Source organism: Anser anser, assembly GCF_964211835.1.
Source record: "Anser anser genome assembly, chromosome: 7".
Taxonomy (NCBI): domain Eukaryota; kingdom Metazoa; phylum Chordata; class Aves; order Anseriformes; family Anatidae; genus Anser; species Anser anser.
Window position 1 is genome coordinate 33376941 of NC_139727.1, and position 18457 is coordinate 33395397.

At 37.0% G+C, this 18457-nt stretch overlaps 1 protein-coding gene across 30 annotated transcripts in view; it reads left to right on the plus strand.

The window, feature by feature from the left end:
* Positions 1-18457, plus strand: part of ATRNL1 (attractin like 1) — a 519713-nt gene that overhangs the window by 59440 nt on the left and 441816 nt on the right. For all 30 annotated transcript variants that reach the window (XR_014586744.1, XM_083844108.1, XM_083844135.1 and 27 more), the window contains 4 exons: positions 7761-7844; positions 9894-10007; positions 12243-12371; positions 15775-15983. Coding sequence is in view for 29 of the 30 variants with exons in the window: in XM_083844108.1 (XP_083700234.1) it covers positions 7761-7844; positions 9894-10007; positions 12243-12371; positions 15775-15983 (536 nt within the window). In the remaining variant the exon portion in view is untranslated. The remainder of the gene's footprint in view (positions 1-7760; positions 7845-9893; positions 10008-12242; positions 12372-15774; positions 15984-18457) is intronic.

Here is an 18457-nt window from a genome sequence, read left to right on the forward strand (position 1 = left end):
CTGTCTCTCCCAGCAGTCAGCCTCCTAAACTGTTTATCATGCTGGCTGCACTCTGCTACTCTCCTTCATACTGTATTAGTGTCTTGGCAGACCAGATTCTGTTAGGCTTTGCTGTCCTTCTCAATTTATTTTTTAGGTTTGAGCCCTCTCAAGAAATTGCTGCTATTCTTGGAGAGGTTCCATTGCTCCAAAATCTGGGTTCGTATATGTAGTTATAAAAATAAACAAATACTTGGTATCAGTGGAGAAAATGATGTTTCTTTGCTTAAATACACGGCAATCAGCATTTGGTTTGTCTATTAGATAGCTGTGGCTTATTCTCATGTATTTTAGAGAATATATCTATGTACTCTGAAGACAGAAGTTATTCTGACTTTCTCAAGACCTGTACAGTGAAACTAAGGTCTCAGTATTTTTTATCTGCTCCAATTATAAATCAGGTTGTTAAATGAAAATAGTCCAATCACTTGTGCAGTCAGAGCGATGCTGTGCCAATTTTTCGCCTCATCTCTTGGCCTCTGTTCATCCACAACTCCGGAATTCGTTTTGTCAGAGCAACTTGAAGTAAAGCACTTCGGCATATGTTGTCACTGGAAGCTAACAGGGAAATCGCTCTGCATGCTTAAAAAGTAGAAAGCTTTTTCTGTACGTGTGTCAGTGTTTTCCTCGGATTTAATAGTAGGGTTTTCCTCGACCTCATGGCTTTGTGTGCTTGCTCCTCTGATTCACACCGTTGGTGTTTGGGGGCTGCCCAGTTTTATCCCCCATGCGAGGTGGCTGAGAGGCTGGCCGTGCTGTGGGCACCTTCCCTGTGCGGGGCCTCGACTTCTCATCTTGTTGGCACTGCCTTTGTGCCACTGCTTCCAAAGTCACTATGAATGAGAATTCAAAACCTGTGACTAAGCTGAGTAATAGAAAAATAGCTGTGGTGGAAAACGGAGGTGTTTTTAAGAACTTCATGTTAAACGTATGCAAATGGATTTTCATCTTCTGGAGTCCATTGATTTTTTTTATTTTTTTCAAGTAGGGTTTCTCATGGCTTGTGGCAGTGTGTTGTGTGGCCAGAAGTGACAAACTTTCAAGTGAATGCTTATACAAGAGAGTCAAAAATAGATTTTTCCCATTGAGAAAATGATTATGGATGAAACTTTCCATGCAACAAGGTCCTGATCATGCAAGCTGCATTGATCCCGCATAATAGTGTCTGAAAAAAATAGCGCTGACTGAATTGGAATCAAATTTCTACGCTTTGGTAAGCATAATTAACCCCAGAAAGATGAGCTAGAGCTTCCTCTGGAGGAAGGTAAGCGGTCACAGGGAATTGCAGGTTGCATACACACTGGCATGCAGAAAGGCAGTTCTTGGGCTATTTACACCGAGGACAAGCTGCAGCATTAAGTGCAGGAAAGAAAGAATTCTCTGGTTGCTGTTCTTGCTGGGATATGGTTGGAGCAGCAGCTGCTATTTTGTGATGCGGATATATTGGAGAAGTTCTGGAGGAGGGAAGTCTTGCAAATGTGATACGTGAGGAATGCTGGAATAACTTGCTTGAGTCAGAGAAGAGAAGCTTGGGGTAGATGTTTGTAAAAGGTGAGCAGAAAGGAAGGGATTAGCTCTCTTCCCTCTGAGCAGGGCAGGAAGTAGTCTGTTTAAGTAGAATCAAGAGAAAAATAAGCTGAACGTTCAGAAAAACTTTCTAACAATAAGGATAAGTCAGTACTAAAATAGATCACCTAAGAAGATTGCAGACTCCTGTCACTGGAATTATTAAGAACAGATTAGACAAATAACTAGCGAGAAAGGTTTCAGCGTGCTTGGTCCTGCCTTGGGATAGGGCATGTTAAAACTGATGTCAGTGCAAGGGTTTGGGGGGAAAAAGTCATGGACCACCTAAGGGAGTAGAAGAAAAGTCTCAGGTGGCCTCAGATGGTATTTCTATAGTCATTTTAATTTATATTTAACGTTCCTATGTTGTCTTCATTTTCCCCACTTCATGTGTCTTCCAGATCTTCACAGGACTGTGCCCATTTCTAGCCCCTTTATAGATCCCTTGTAATGGCTTATGGTCACAAGCTGTGATGCCCTGTTGTAAATGAGCTGCCTACAGTTCATATTATATTATATAATTATATAATTATATATTATATATAATATTATATATGTATATGTATATATTATATACATATATATGTATATGTATATATTATATACATATATATGTATATATTATATATATACAGGATATTATGCAGCAGAGGGAAGAGATTCACTTTATTTATTTACGTTATGTAAGTGAAAATACATTACCTGAGTAAGATGCCTGGTATGTTTGTAATTTGAGAGCACTGTCTGCTTTTTAATGCAGTAGTCTTTCAGTAGTTCTTGGAATCGCTACGAAAGTGGAATATGGACTAGCAGCCATTTTCAGCCACAGTAAATGAGGAAAGAAAACACCTGCTGAAGTTTGTTCTTCACCGCTCGAAGATGATATATCACTGCAATCTTTAATAAAAAAATAAAAAATTGTCCTTGAAATACCGAATATTCTGTATGGGGAAAGAAGGCTGATGTGTCACTTTCATTTTACTTTTGTGTTTCTTAAATTGTTTTGGAGCTTGTTTTTCCTTAAAATAAATTAGAAGGGGGAACTGAAAACTTGAATTAAGTAGTAGGGATGTTTTATGAAAAAAGAAATGTTACTTTTGTCAATGAGTGAAGTTGAACCTACTTAAGAACATGTTTTTAATTAGTTAGTATGTGACAAGTTGTGAATGTTCTTACTGCTTCTAAATATACATTTCTCTATTAATGCAGAGCAGTGTGTAACAAGTAGAGGAGTGTGACTGGCATACACAAATGCTATCTTAATGTGTTAAATATTTATTCTTCTTGATTAGTCACTGAAGGAAAAGTAGAGCTCTGGTATATTCAGTGTCTTCTGTTTTAATATCCATTATGAAAAAATTAGCTGACAGCAAGGTTCTACAAGAGACGTAGAAATGCAGGAAAATCAAATGCAAGTTCTTAGGATCTTCGTCAGGTACTAATCAATACTTTTTGCCTGGAAAGTAAGGCTGTTTTTTTTTTTAATTTGTATACTTTACAAGTTTCTGGGGGGGGAAAATCCTTTTATTGCCTTAAGTGTGAGTGGCTCCTGCAGGCACCTGGGGCTGTGTCTCCCATGTAGCAGTGGTTTGTATGCCTTAGCTGCTAAGGGTTCAGTTCAGGCTTTCCAAAGTTACACGTGTGTCCCTTGTGGTGCCTCCATTTACTGTCCACAGAGTAGTTGCTGCTTCCTGTCATGGCTGAGAAATGGCCTCTTGATCTCTTTATTTCCTTCTGGTAACATAGTGAGCGCTGATTCTGTCTTGTCCTGTATGGTGGTTCAAAACTTCCCTTCTTTCTTAATTAAATGTTGATCTCTTGAAGATTTTTTTTTTTTAAACTGTGTAAAGGCTGGACACAAGATCCCAAGCTGAAAATGCTGCCCTTGTGTTTATGGAGGATCTGATCTTACAACTTTGAAGTGCAGTTATTGTTTTTCTGTTTTAAATAAAACCATTTTTCATAAAAAGATGGAGAAAAGAAATGGAACAGCAATAAAGAGAATAGTCTTTGGCTGGTAGACCAATATTGATTTTGAGCTGAATCTGTATGGTTGGTATAGCAAAATCTGTATGCTCTGTCTGTGATATTCAGGTATATCTAAAGTAGGAGTTACAAAATAGTCCAGCATTCCATGAAACTATCAATAGAAATGTGACTGATTAATGTAGAGATAAATGAACCATTCTATAACTCCTTTTATTTAAGTGAGTATTGGTAGCATTATGAATACGCCTTATGGCTTCTCCCCCGGTAAGCCTGGGTTACAGCTCGGACCTCTGTCTGTCCACCTACCAGCAGCTTTTTAGGTCTCCAAGTGCCAGGCACTTTGAAACGCGGTGTTTCGGGGCAGGGCATTGTAACTAAATTGAGCTGCTGCAGGCCCGTAAGTGGATCTCTAGTGTTGCCCTCTTTGATGACTTTTTATTGCTTTTTGTTTCTTCTTTCTCTCTGAAGCACCGTTCCTCTGCTGGCAGGAAATACCTGATGACTTCTCAGGTTTAAATCAGCGCTCCTTTCTGGAAAAGCTGACAATATCATTCTTTTGCAATAAGATTACAGGAGATGACATGATTGCATTTTTCACACATCTATAAATATTACAGTCAGAAAGGGCCATTTTAATAATCTATTCTGACATCTTATGTATTGCAGGCCGTAGATTTCATCTCCTCCTTCCCCTTCATCTCATTCTCCTTCATTTTACTCTAATAATTTCTGAATGAAGTAGAACATACTTTTCTTTTTCCTTTTCTTGAACTGCATTGGTCTTGATTTAAGATCACTGCAGTGGTAAATACAAATGTTACCGATGTGAATTGTAACGCAATTATATTTACCATTGCATTGTAGCAGTGCTAATGTTCCAGGGGAATACAGATTTCCCTTTGCGTTGCTTTTGAGTGCCCTGTGTTGACTTCAGCCTCTAGCCCTCGAGTTGCTGGCATGCTTCTGTCCACTGGATGAAACAACCTGTGGTGCCACGCGTCTTGTGCGGGTTGCTGCTGCTGAGCTTGGTGATACGGAACATTGTCCTCAATTTGGTAAAAGGTTGTGTGAAAGTAACTCTGCTTACCCATGTACTGTTTACAGGATTTGGGAATTGGTAACACTTGGAAAGAAAAATGATACCGAAAAGTTGTTGGTATATCTCAGGAAACTTAAAGAAAGGGCAAGACAGAGGAGAATTACTATATAGTAAATAGAACAGCATCTTTAGCTCACTGATTTCCACGGCCATTACTACAAAACAATGTCATGCTCTTATTTATTCTTTATTTTTTGCACAGTGCAATAGCTGCTTCAAAGGTTATCTACTCCTCTGAAAAACTATTTATCAAAAAGTATCAGCCCAGGTGAAAAGGGAAATGGTTTGTGCTTTGCTAGTGCCAAAGGACTGATCTAATAAAAACAATTCTTTGTCACCTCCCTTACATTGTAGAGCTACCAGGAAGCCAACAGTCATGCCTGTGAAAGCATACTATTTTATACTACTTTACTGCAGTAAAGCAAATGTTTTGTGGCTCTCTGTGTAAGGAGAGACCATCTGTATCTAAACCATATGACAGCACTAAAATTATTTTGATTGGCACTTTATGCGGTACTGCCTTTTTTCCCACAAAAATGCATGCACGCACTCAAGCATAGGATCTCATCCTGTAATTAGGTTCTACTAAGGGCTAAGCATCAACAACAGTAGCTTGATTTCAAAATATGTGACGCGTGACTTAGTATCAACCTATGACTTGTTGTCTGTGTTCTTCATTGTCCAGGTTACCAGCCCTGCCTCCTCATGCGTTGCTTTGCTTATCCCCTGCCCAGCATTTGTACAGCACTTGCCAGGAACCATCGCTTTTTGGGAGCATTGAACGGTGGCACTCAGACGAGCTCAGTGCATTAGGTTTTACTAGGGAAACTTTCTCTTGTCTGGCAATTGACTGAAGTATATTTCGTTGTTTTTTTTTTCTTTTTTCCCCCAGCCTGTTCACAAACAGCTAGCTGTTTGTCTGCTTCTTTTTGTTCAGAAACATAAAATATCTTACTGATACCGCTTTTATGCCTTGAAAATGTTTCAAAGTACACTTATTTGGACAGCTCCCCATAGTACAGAGCTTTATCCCATTTTAAGGGATTTTTATCCCATCAAAAGGAAGTGTAGTGGGGAAAAAAGGTTTTCACTGAAAACCACCAGGGGCTAGAACAGAATGGCTCACAGCGTGCCTAGCCAAGTGGAGCTTGGTTTTCCAGGACAGGTAAAGGAGCTCGTTCAAAAACCTGGAAGTTCACATGTCCTGTCTTGTAAGTTCCTCTTTCTTGCTCCCTTGTTGTTATTTCTTTCAAGGTATTTAGGGTTTTGTGCTTGGAATGATAGCCCTCTGTTAATAAGTATGCAGTTAGTGTTTGATATGGGTGAATTCAGATGTAAATAAGTAATTTTCTCTAGGTGTGAAAGGGAATATTTTTAAACTTTATGTATAGAGCTTCAAAGATAGTAAGATAGCAGATACTGAATTCCTTTTCAGCTGGATTCCTGGTAAGAAAAATTGGCTGTCACTTGGTCAGTTTGATTAACATTGCCTCTAAGCAACTTAAGTCCTGTCATTTTGTAAAGAAATAGATCAGTTTATTTGCTGTTATTCAGTGATACCTCTTCTTCGTCGTTATCCTTCCACACTGCAGTGAAAGAAGTGAGTGTTTCCGAGTATGTGTTTGCATCATTGGTCATCGTTGTAATGTTTTAAAGAGTCGGATGGTCAGTTTTCCCAGAGATGTAAGGTTACCAGAGGTGTGCTAAGGCCTGAACTTTAGAACATAATCAAGACGAATGCAGAAAATGGGGCAAATAGTGAAGTTACAGTGTGCCAAAAATACTAAGCTATTTCAGAAGGCTTTTATGGTAATAGATTATTGAATTTCATCTGCTATTTTAGCACTCTGTGTAGATTAATGTGTAGTAATGTAAGTGAAAAGGGTGTGTGTAGGGAGGGGGATCAAAGTTCTACACACATAGCAATGAACCTTGAACTCTGTTATCACTCAGAGTTACAACAGCTAGTTGTGTTTAAAAATGTCCGCACAGTAGTTGCTGAAAGAGCAAATAAAATGTTAGGGTTGGAATAGAAAAGAAGCAGAAATCATTATTTTGCCACTGTACAGATTTATGGTTCCCTTGCATCTTGAACACAATATGCTGATCTTTGTGTTGATCCTCAGAAAGCATATAGGAGAATAGAAAGATTTGTTAAATAAAGGGAGTAGGGATGGTCAAAGTTAGTTACTCCGTACAAGAAGCAGCTAACTGAACAAGGACTTCTCAGGACAGCAGAAAGAAGGGAGAGAGGCAATGCAATTCACTGTTTTGGGTGGGATAGAGCATGTCAACAGCGTACTGTGGTTCACCATCTCTCTGAACACCAGATGAAGGACATCAAATGAAATTGTCAGAAGGCTTGGGTAAAAACAGTTGAGATCCCACAAGAATTAATTCCACATGTTAGATTGTTCCACATGTTAGAAGTTCTACATTCCAGATGTTTTCAAGAGTTTACATGGGCACATTCCTAGGAGAAGCATTAACCCCAAACCAGTATGAAGGCACAGCATCTGCTTGAGAATGTCCCTGGGCTGCAAGACACCGCAGGTGGCGCGATGCTGTGGGCAGTCCCCGGAGGTATTGAAGCTCTCCTACACGTCTGCTGTAGACCACTGTTGGAGGCAGGATGCTGGGCTACGTTAATGTTTTGGTCTGACATTGTACAGCTGCTCATAGTGTGCAAAAAAGCACATAGACACAAAGTACTGCTTTTAAAAAGAAAAACAAAACATCACAAAAATACCTTTACATTTGCACAGATCCACTTCAACTGTAGGATAACCTAGATTATATGTAATATCTGTGTTACTGGTCAAGAAAAAAAAATGTCCCGTGATTGATGATTAGGGGAAGAAAACAATGATACAGAATAATTAGAATTCTACTTTCTACAAGCAAAAATAAAAAATAGTGACAAATATAAAAATAGATTTAACGCTTTCCACTGCCCACAATTTTCTTTCCATCCAGAAAGAATCTGTTAGCATGTTGATGATGTCTGTTTTATTTGCTTAAGAAATGTCTCTGCTGTATTACAGCATTGTTTTTTTTTCTCTTCTAGGTTAACAGAACCTTCTGGATATTTAACAGATGGACCAATAAATTATAAATATAAAACTAAATGTACATGGTTAATTGAAGGATAGTAAGTATTCATTTTCAAAGATTAAATTTTCTGACAGTTTGGTATTGTGTATTTTAGAGATCTAAAGAATTCGAGTTTAAATTGCATCTGGATACAATGTAAACAGCTTTTTTTTATTGGCTTAAATGTTATAAAGATTAAAAAAAAAAAAAGGGATTTTCAGGGTTGCTTAGAGCTTGCCAAATTACATTGCCATTCTAATTGCTGGCAAAAGTTACAGTGATATTGGAATTTGGCCAGTGCTGCAGGCTCTCAAAATCCGATGATAAATTTGCTGCCTGTTTGAGTACCTTAATGCAAGTCCCAGAAGTGGTTACAGGATCCTGTGATTTAACTCATTATCTTACTCTCCAGTGATAAATCAGGAATGGCTTCAAGTATAGAATGCTTCCAGTCTACTAATTTTTTGGTTGTATCTTGCTCGGAGGTTAGTTTCCATAAACTATTTTCATTTGTATTCCAGTTTTCCTTACGTACTTTGTTTTAAAATCATATTTTGTCCATAGTTTATACAGCTTAGATATTTCATGTGTCTGTTGTAAATTTTCCAGTTTATGCAGCATAGAAACACAGACATGCATGTAAGGAGACACGCAGTGGTATGACTAACTGCTAAGTGCACAACTTTGTTAAATTTCGATGGGACTTTTTTCCCCCAGGCTATTGATCAGAATTTTGCTGAAGAATCCATCTAGCTCTGAGTTCCACTAAGGCTGCAAAAGAAAATTACTCCTGTTCTTTATATATCCATATTGTCGTTATCTCATTACACATCTCATTAGACTTCTCTTTTTACCCAAACTAGTAGAGGAATATCTGCTCTGAACTACAATACACTGAAGTGGAAGTGTGCCTCGGGACTGTATACAAACACTGCTTTGAAGTTGATCTTAGCTCTGTTCCTCCTCATTGCAGGAGATGGGAGAATGATTAGCTTGAGGAAACAATATGCTGCACTGTGTGTGGGACAGTAATGCAACCCAGTAACGTAGTGCAAAATGTCAGTGCATGAGAAACTCACATACGTATAAAAAGATCTTTCTTAAAAAATGGACAAAACCAAAGCTCTCACTTTGGTTCTCTCAAAGCGCTCTCTCTTGCTTGTTCTCTCTGAAAAAGTTTTCCAGTGGTGAACTGCGCTTGAGGCTGTCAGTAGGAAGGCAGAACATTTACAGTCTCCATCCAGATATCTCCCAAAACCTGATGAAAACTGACCCCCAGGTGTGATGGGAAACTGCTAATTCTAGAAAACAGAGGAGGTGCTGCACTGTATCCTGTAATTTCTGGAGTATCCACTTGCAGCTGACACTAAAGATTTAGTTGTAAAGACAGTTTTATTGGAAGAGAGTGTTCTTCTTGATTTTTATTTTTTATTTTTTATTTTCATTTTAAGTTTCTGTAAGACAGGGTGATGTCAAACTCCCCGAAGGGGTGCCACAGAGTTGTGCCTTGAAACAGTAACAAGCATGAGAATACGCATTTTGAAATGTATTTAGAAATATTTTCATACTTAACTAGTAATATAAGCCTTGAAATTGGGTAAAATATGAAAAACAAACAAACCACCAACTCTACCCTCTTGCCTTTCATCATTAATATTAATTTTAAATTTGTGTATTAAAATTTTTACTTTCAGTCACTGATACAATACTGAAATGAGGGTTTATAGGGAATTTTCTCTTGAAGATTCTTTAAACCTGATAGTCCAGACATTGTAAAATAAAAGTAATATAATAAAATGAGATATTTTAATGGCTTTAAATTACAGGTTCTGAACACTGGTTAAAAGCCTCATGAACTTAAGTATCCTGTTAACTTCAGAGATTATTAGACTTGGTCTGCAGATGTTATTATAAGAGTATTCTAAGATAAAAATGAAATGTTTGCTTGCCCTAAATTTTGTTCTTTAACTCAAGTGTTTTGTTAGTACTCTGTTTTAATAAAGTCGTGCTCGCATGATCAGTTTTAAGTTCTGTATTTTATGAGTTCAGTACTTCTGCAAATAGTTTTTTATGCCAATGTTGTTGTTCTTTTTTTTTTCTTTTCCAGTCCTAATGCAATACTGAGATTGAGGTTTAATCACTTTGCCACAGAATGTAGTTGGGACCATATGTATGTATATGATGGAGATTCAATATATGCACCTTTAATAGCTGTATTTAGGTGAGTGTATTTATTAGCTTTTCGATCCAAATAATCATATAGACATTGTTAGTTTCAGGGGAAAAGTAACATCAGAGGCTTTAATTTCTTAGTTTTTTTTTTCTTTTTTTTTTTCCCTATTAATATCCCGGGGACATGAATGAAAAGTTATACCTGCAAAAATTGCTGTATAAATTTCCAAATGCTTTGGTTTGGGGATCACAGCATAAATTCCTTACGTGGTTTGTAATCCATGCAATGTCAGCATTAAGTGTTAATACTCATAGATATACAATCAGAAATGTACTTACCAGCAGACTTCCAATAGTGACTCCGACATTTTAATGTGCATGAAATGTGGCGCTGGCCACTAGTGTCAGTATCTTTAATGGAGAATTGTAATTTGTGACTCAGGCTGTATTGCATTATTTGTAAATTATAAAGAATAGCTACTAAATGACTTCTAAATTTATGTGCGAAGGGAATTTGATATGAAGGCTACTTTAAGTACTTTTTTTTTTTTAGTGCTTCTTTAGATTGCTAAATTGGGCAACATCGCCTGAGTTGTAGGTGAAATTACCAACTTAAAAGTCCTGGAATTTGCTGTCAACTGAAAGGATGGGATTTCTTTGCTTTTTTTTATATTTTTGTGAGCTGCTAAGAATTGTAACTCAACTGAATCTGTATTCAAATTAATGTTATCTAGAATCCTTGTAATTATTTGTAGCAAGTAGTTTGTAGTTTAGAAATAAACATAAAACCAACAACAGTAAACAGTGAACTTAACTGATACTGTTATTTGTTATAAACCAGTTATTTGCCTTTCAAATGATGATAAACAGTTGAGGTAAAGTATTAGATCCAGGCAGAACATTTCCTATGTGTCTAAGAGACAAAAAGCAGGCCGTATGAATGTCAACTTGTTTCCTCCATTCCTGGACTTCAGTGGAATGTTTCAGTTGGTTTGTTCCTACCCTTCCACTAATATTTTGGGAAGCATTCCAGAAAGGATATTCTAGGCAAGTGGGCTATAGTTCATTAGAGTTTTATGGAAGGTAATGAAGACTAATATTCCATATTCCATGCTTGGGCAGTTGAAATGAAGGCAAAGGATCCTAATCCTTAGAAATCAGTTAAAGTTTTATCCTTTGAAATACTATTTCTTTTAGCAATGAAATGCAATTTCTGTCCCTTATTGTACACTCCCCCCCAGAGGGGCAGAAATTGTATTTCATTTTATGTTATGAAATATTGATTACGCTGCCAAGCTTTAAGAGATACTAAGTGCATAGATGATAATGGTTTCTGCAACAAAGCTCATCTCTCTTCCCTGCCCAACTATAGCAATCTACATCTTCCCTCCCACTTCTCAATGCGTGTTATGTGACTGCTTGCATTTCCCTGCCCTCCTCTCCCCCCTCCCCAAAATTGCACAGAGTTGTGTTTGTTAAATGCGTCGTTCAGGAGCCCGACTTGTAGCGTGAATGGAAGGAAAGTTCCTCTTCCCATATTCTTCAAATTTCTTTTTTTTTCTTTTTTTTTTTCCCAGTTTATTGATTGTTAATGTTTTCCATAGGATTTCTCTAACTTGTAATTTATACTCACAACGTGGCACTGTTTTATGCAGGTGACCTCCTTTGTTAATGTATTGCTTATTTTTCCTGTGTCAGTCTTTACTGAAAAAGAGAACGTTCTTTGGAAGTTCTAAAAAGTATTTTTTTTTATTTTAAATAACGTTTTCATGGAAATTAATTAGTTGTATTTTCCAGGTTTGAAGTGTTTTTAATAAGATAACCTTCTAAAGGTGCAATTACTATGTGGAAGTAGAGTTCATGCTGGAAGTCAGTAAGATTTAAGCATCTGTCTGAAGGACTTTTTTCAAAATTAATGTTTTAAAAAATTACACTGACTGTACATACACCCTCAGAATAACCTGATGTGAAATTTTACATTAGTGTGTGTGTGGGAAGCTCTTTGTTTTGTTTCCCTGGAAAACCCTGCACTAAATTTCAGAGGCCTGGACAAGTTTTGTACATGATTTAAAAAAAAAACAAACAAAAAAACAAAAAAACAACAACAACAACAAAAAAAAACAAACAAACAAAAAAAAAAAAAACAAAAAAAACCACCACCAACAAAACCCTACTGGATTTATGAGTTACCTTGTCTGTATAATTAACAACTGGAATACCTAACTTTTTTTTCCCAAAGACTGATTTAAAAAACATTACTCTATTTTTTTTTTTTATTTTCCAGTGGTTTAATAGTCCCTGAAGTGCGTGGAAATGAAACTGTTCCTGAAGTTGTTACTACATCTGGCTATGCACTGCTACACTTTTTTAGTGATGCTGCTTATAATCTAACAGGATTTAACATTTTCTATTCGTAAGTATTTATTAAAAAAGTACTTACTTTGATAATTAACCTAGCATTCCTTTTAGGAAAATGACAAACCCATGGCAAGTATTTATCTACTGATTTTATTAACTGCATAAGAGTTGTGCTTTGTGGTATGTTTCTAAAACTAAGGTGCTAGAGGTTGTAATGAGTCTTTTAAGACACTAGTTAAAACAAAAACCAACACAGAGAATCATATTGTTCTCTGAGTGCAGCTACATGGACACTCTAAGAGTATATTTGTCCCATGCCATATGGAACTAGAAAGTGTTCCCCTTCCAGTATTTATCCAACACACAAAGTTGTCATATGGAATAGAAGGGAGATTATATCAGCTGTCACATTGATTCCCTTCTCTTTAACTAGAGTCATCTGTTGTTTGATCTTTTTTTTTCTTGCAGAATGTGCTTTTGTGGATTTTGACACCTTCACCAAAGTCTTCCTTTTATTTCTGTGCCAACCTACAAGGGTTTTATTTCATTCCTTTTCTACCTTTAGGGTACTTCCTTTCCCCTTCTATCATCTATTTTGTTCTACCTTGTACCATCATAATTCGTAACTGGACTGTTTATTTTTCCTTGATGAAGTCTAATCTGGTACAACTAAGCTTGCTTTCCTGCAGTCTGCTTTTGACTGTCAGCAGCCCTAAAGATGCATCCAACAGACCTGTGCCTCTTCCTTATATGTACCAGCTGTTTTTAATTTGTCTTATTTAGAACACGCTTGTGCCACATGATGTGGTGCATCATTACACTGGCTGCTTGGTTCAAGAGAGGATTGCTTGGTCTTGTTGCTTTTGTAATAGTTTTCCTGTGATTGCAGATACTGTTCCTTTGAATCCCTTCAGATTCTGAAATACTGTCTTATGGGATATGATTGTCAGCACTGCACTTCAAATGTGGCAGTACATAAATTTTTGTGTCAGATTCTTTATTCATTTAAAATTCCTATTTACTTTTCTGACCATAGCTTTGTTCTTCTTTAAGTAAAGGGTCTTTAAGTTTTCTATGGGAAGATTGTTTCTATAATTTGCAGCCATTTGGCAGCCTTTTACCAGATAATAGAAGTTTGGGAAACCTCTGTAGACATGCAGTATTAGAAATGGCAGTCTAGAAGACTGGGTATTTTCAATATTTTTCAGTTGACATCAGTAAAATGAAGTCACCTGGCAGACTTCCTAATGTAATTAGATATTTTTTTCAGTTATCCCTGAAGCTTTTATTGCACTTTTGTGTTTGTTTTGAGAGTAAATGGCAGTATGACATGGCATTCTTAAGAAATGAGTGGATGTGCTTGGCATTCTTTATGGCTTGGTAATATGGTGCATGCTTATGTTATTGCATTATTACTTTGTAAGATGTAAAATAAGTGAAAAATCTTCCAGTTTTTAATTCCATTACCTGTACAGGGGGATATATAACTTACGAAATTTTATGTGCTGTTCTTTTGTTTCTATTGTTGCAATGAATACTTTCCAAGTTTTTTTTTTTTTTAATGAGCCAACAGTAACTCTGTTTGTGCTGAAAGAAATACCAAGCTGTGAATGCTTGTTATGGCAGCATTAAATTTTGTTTGTCATTCTGATCTGTTTTACTCTGCTTCTGTTACCCTCTTTCTTCCTTAGTTTGGTACCCTAGTCAGCTTTTTGACTTCATCTTGGCAGGCTATTTGTGTTCTTTTATTTGGGGGAAGACAGGAGTGCAGCATCTGTGACTGAAATGCCATGCCAGCTGCAAACAGTTATTCCTGAACAATGTGTTCCAGAACTTTGTGTTCTTGGAGTCAGGTGACCTACTTCCAACTCTGCCCATCCAGTTTTTATCCTTCCCTTCGTGTCCTTAAAGAAGCCTGTTGGGGAGGGGACGCTTTTACTTTTAAACTGTCCCTATCTTCATTACTGGAAATATTTAACTATTCACCTTCCCACAGAATGCTGTCCCTGTGAAGTCAACAGGAGAGGTTCCTCCCAGCTGTGTTACGCAGCTCTTAATGCCATTAACAGTGTTAATGCCATGTGTAAACTAGGCAAATGCCCTCAGGATGCTTGCAATTCAGTAGTGGTATTTTCTTTTTGGTTAAAGGCCCACCTTGAACAATTCCTACCTTTCTCAGTTCTTTCTTCCTTCAGTAAGAGCAAGGAATGCTGCAGATGGTGTCCAGCTCTCCCATTTACAGGGAGGAGCCTGTGTTAACATCGCCAGGGATTTGTAGCAACAGTTTATTCTGAGTTTCAACCTAACCCTTCCCTGTGAGTCATCAAAGGAGATTTCAGATCCTTTTTGGATTTCATGAGGCACTTGCTGCCTGAGATGCATACTCTGTTTGTGGAATCTCTTGGACCCACATACATCAATGTCCTTCATTCCTCTTGTCTCCAAGGAGTTGCCTACACTTCTGGAACCAGCTAGCATAGTTTAGCAGAGTCCAATTGCCTGTGATCTCAGTGTTTGGTTGGGTGTATCACAGAAATGCTAAATCCCCAAGCCGTCACCAATTTCTTCGAGCCTAATCTTTCCCATTCTTGCATCTTTGACTCTGGAGTTAACAAGGCAAGCTTAAGGTGGTTCTGTCACTAAGGATGAGGTGCTTCCTTTACGTAATTTCAGGGTATTAACCATCTTGTACTTTTTCCTCAATCAGTTTTTCCTTTATTTTTTTTTTTTCCTTGGATGTTAGACATATTATCTTGCTTTATAGCATGGACCAAAGCCAGTCAGGAAAACCCACTAAGTGTATGTCTATGATGGAGAGTTTGAGACTCAGTTCTACTACAGAGATTCTCTTGCTCTGACTCGTCATTAACTCCCTGCAGCAGCAGAGCTGAACTGTACTAAAATGCAAGCAACATTGTGACCACTTGTATAAAGGGTCTTGCTCTCAGCAGTTTCCGTTGGGTGCCTATTCACCCTTCAAAGCTAATTTGTAAGCCCGTTAAGAGTCTGCTTATGGAAAAGTGCTGTTTATGCAATAGGGATTCCAAGATGTTCCTCTAAGTGATATTTGTGAGGGTTACTGCTTGCAGTCTCTTGCAGTGTGAATGTTCCTGGAAAGAAGTTTTTGAAGGGACAGACTGAGGAGTGCTTATACTGGAACTTGGAGGAAGTTGGATACTGATCTGTCCCGGCAGGGTCTGTCCTGCTTAGTGTTAATACATGTTAATGTACAAGATGTTTGAGATATGAACTGCCTCGTGGACTCTGTATGTAAGCCTGGATGAACTCTTTTTCAGTTCACTTGCCTGTAAAATTATTAAAGTTGTGTTGTATCAGTACTTAGAAAATTTTCAGAAAAAACATTTTATCTAACAAATACTATTGGAACAGTGTCGGATAAGAATCATTCTCATCAACTCTTGCCTTGTTGTTTCCCTTATTGTACATATTTTTTGCAGAATTAATTCTTGTCCTAATAACTGCTCAGAACATGGAAAGTGTACCACCAGTATGTCCGTTCCAAGCCGGGTATACTGTGAGTGTGACAAGTATTGGAAAGGAGAAGCTTGTGATATTCCCTATTGTAAAGCCAACTGTGGCAGTCCAGATCATGGGTACTGTGATTTGACAGGAGAGAAGCTGTGTGTATGCAATGATAGCTGGCAAGGTAAGGTTTTGTTATTTACAGACAAGTTCATCTTTAAAAAAGAATTGCTTGTAATGCATCCTATCTAGCATGCAAGTTAACATCTTTAAAGAATAAGCATGAATGGAAAAAATACTGAGGTAAATTGTCATGTTGACCTAGAGCTGTCCTTCTTAACAAAAGAAAGGGCTGACAGCTTTACCTGGTATTTTTTATTTGGAGGTAGTGCAGAAGTATCGGATCAAACCTTTCTCGTAGTGGACATTGATCTTTTTGGATCATAAGTTTGAAAAAATAATGGCAGTAAAATTGTGAGCATACTGAAGACTAAGATCCTTCATTGCCTAATTTTCTGTTTGCTTAATTTTTCAATTTCTGTATATATTTGATTCTCTTCCCCACCTTTCTTAATTTCAGATCACAGTATTTCATTAATGCTTCATAAAATACATATTCAGTGTCTGGTTTTTAATTGTATTTTATTTATATAGTTTCTCAAGAAGACAAGGTAAGCTATCTTGTTACGAGTGTGACTGTGGATAAGTACTGAATGATGGATGCACTGTAAGAATGTATGCGGTAGTTTTACTCCCCGTAGCCCTACCATACATAATCCTTTCTTATTAAAGGTCATGTATTTAAGCTCTTAAATGTTTAATTCACTTATAATAGTTATACAAGGTGTTTGTATCATTTACTATTCCTATTAGAAGTCTCAATTGCATTAACTTGCTGTGTACTGAAATTGCCCTTCTGCTCTTAAAAGAAGTATTAAAGTACCTACAGGTTACTTAGCTGGTATGCCGTCTTCCCATTCTTTACATGCTCTGCTTTTTTTTCATCGCTGTTTCTTTTTACATGTTGAAAGTGTTGCTTTACTCCTATTAGCTGCCACACCCAAAAGACAGCATGAGATTGAATAAATTTCTATCGTTAATAATTGATGGAGTTGTTCATTAAAAGACAGCCAATGCACCCACAGAAATCCACTGAAGGAAGTGAGTTAGCAATACAGCCATTGAATAGAACCAACCCAGTGACAGAAGTGCTACTGAGTCCTCCAGAATCTCTCATGACTGTAGTGCATAAAAAAAAAAAACAATCCTGAAAGATATATCTGTAAAAGGAAATTGTGTATAGAATTTGCAGTAGGAATAGCACCCTTTTACTTGTGCATTGACTCCATGCAATATTCTGACTTTCATGTGTAATACCTTCTTTTCATCTAGAATTTCTGTACATGCTAGGTTCCTAGTCTTTCCTACAGCAAGTAGAAATATAGACAAATTGATTTTTTTCCTCATGTTTTCATGAAACCCACATATTTTTCAATTCATTTTTTTAAATTGTATTCCAGGTGAACTAGTTTATAATAGATTTTCCTTTATTATAAAAAAGAGTTACCAAACTTTCTTAATGGCCTCTGGGAGAGCACTTCCATATGCTATTAATATATATGCATTTATACATACACATATATACGTTACACCTAAATGCTAGTTTCTAAAGTGTCAGTATCTTCTACATAGGTTATTTGCAATATTGGAACCATAAATGTTTTTACCTATCTTACTGCTCTTGCAGTCTGCCAAAGTTTTTCTTATTTTTGGTAGTTCAAATTAATTAGCTAAAGCAGGGTCCTGATTTCTATGTTCCTGAAGAGAATGTTGTTTCTTCTTGTTTCATATGTTGATTAGAGTGTGTTTAGCCCTCTTATAGGAAAAAAAATTCATTCAACTGCATTGAGTGATACCTACAATAAATAAAATCCTCATTCAAAAAATGAAAAGATATTTCCTATTATACCATATATGGGTGTTCTTTTTTACAATAGTGACATCTTGTGGATACTGTGGGAGGAACATCAGTGAAGAACAGTTAAGTACACTGAGAAAAGAGAACAGGGTCATCTTTGGAGCAGAGTAATTGTTTTGAGTAGAAGTCAAGGTCTTTTCTTCATTATATGCAGTGCATTTTGTGGAAGTTGGGTGTTGTAATTGTAAATATTCACAGGCGCTGGTCACACAAATTTAAATGATGCCGTGACAACAAAAGGTTTTAGGCTTAGAAAGCAAATAATATTATTGTTATTCTGAACAAAAGGTATGCTTGTTTTTGTAGTATTTGTAGTTGGTCTCAGAAATATATAGAAAAATAATTTAATACTTCCTTGAAATCTGGTCAATTTAAAATATTAACCTGGGAACATGAAGGAGGCTGGGGTTTTTCATGAATGCTGCTTCCTATTATGAGCACTCTGTCATTACACTGCTGGTTAATTTGGCTTGGTAAGTTGAAGTAGAATGTGCTGATGCCTGCTGGTACAGACCTTGGGCGTATCTTGGGCAAAGAGGTATCTTAAAACTATTGATCTATTCTCTTTGCTAGGCACAGATAAGAAAGAAATAGATACTTGGTGGAGGCAAAATTTTTAAGAAGTTGAAAAGATAATTTTCAGAAAGATGTTACTCAGTCTGAGTATATAGCCAGCAATT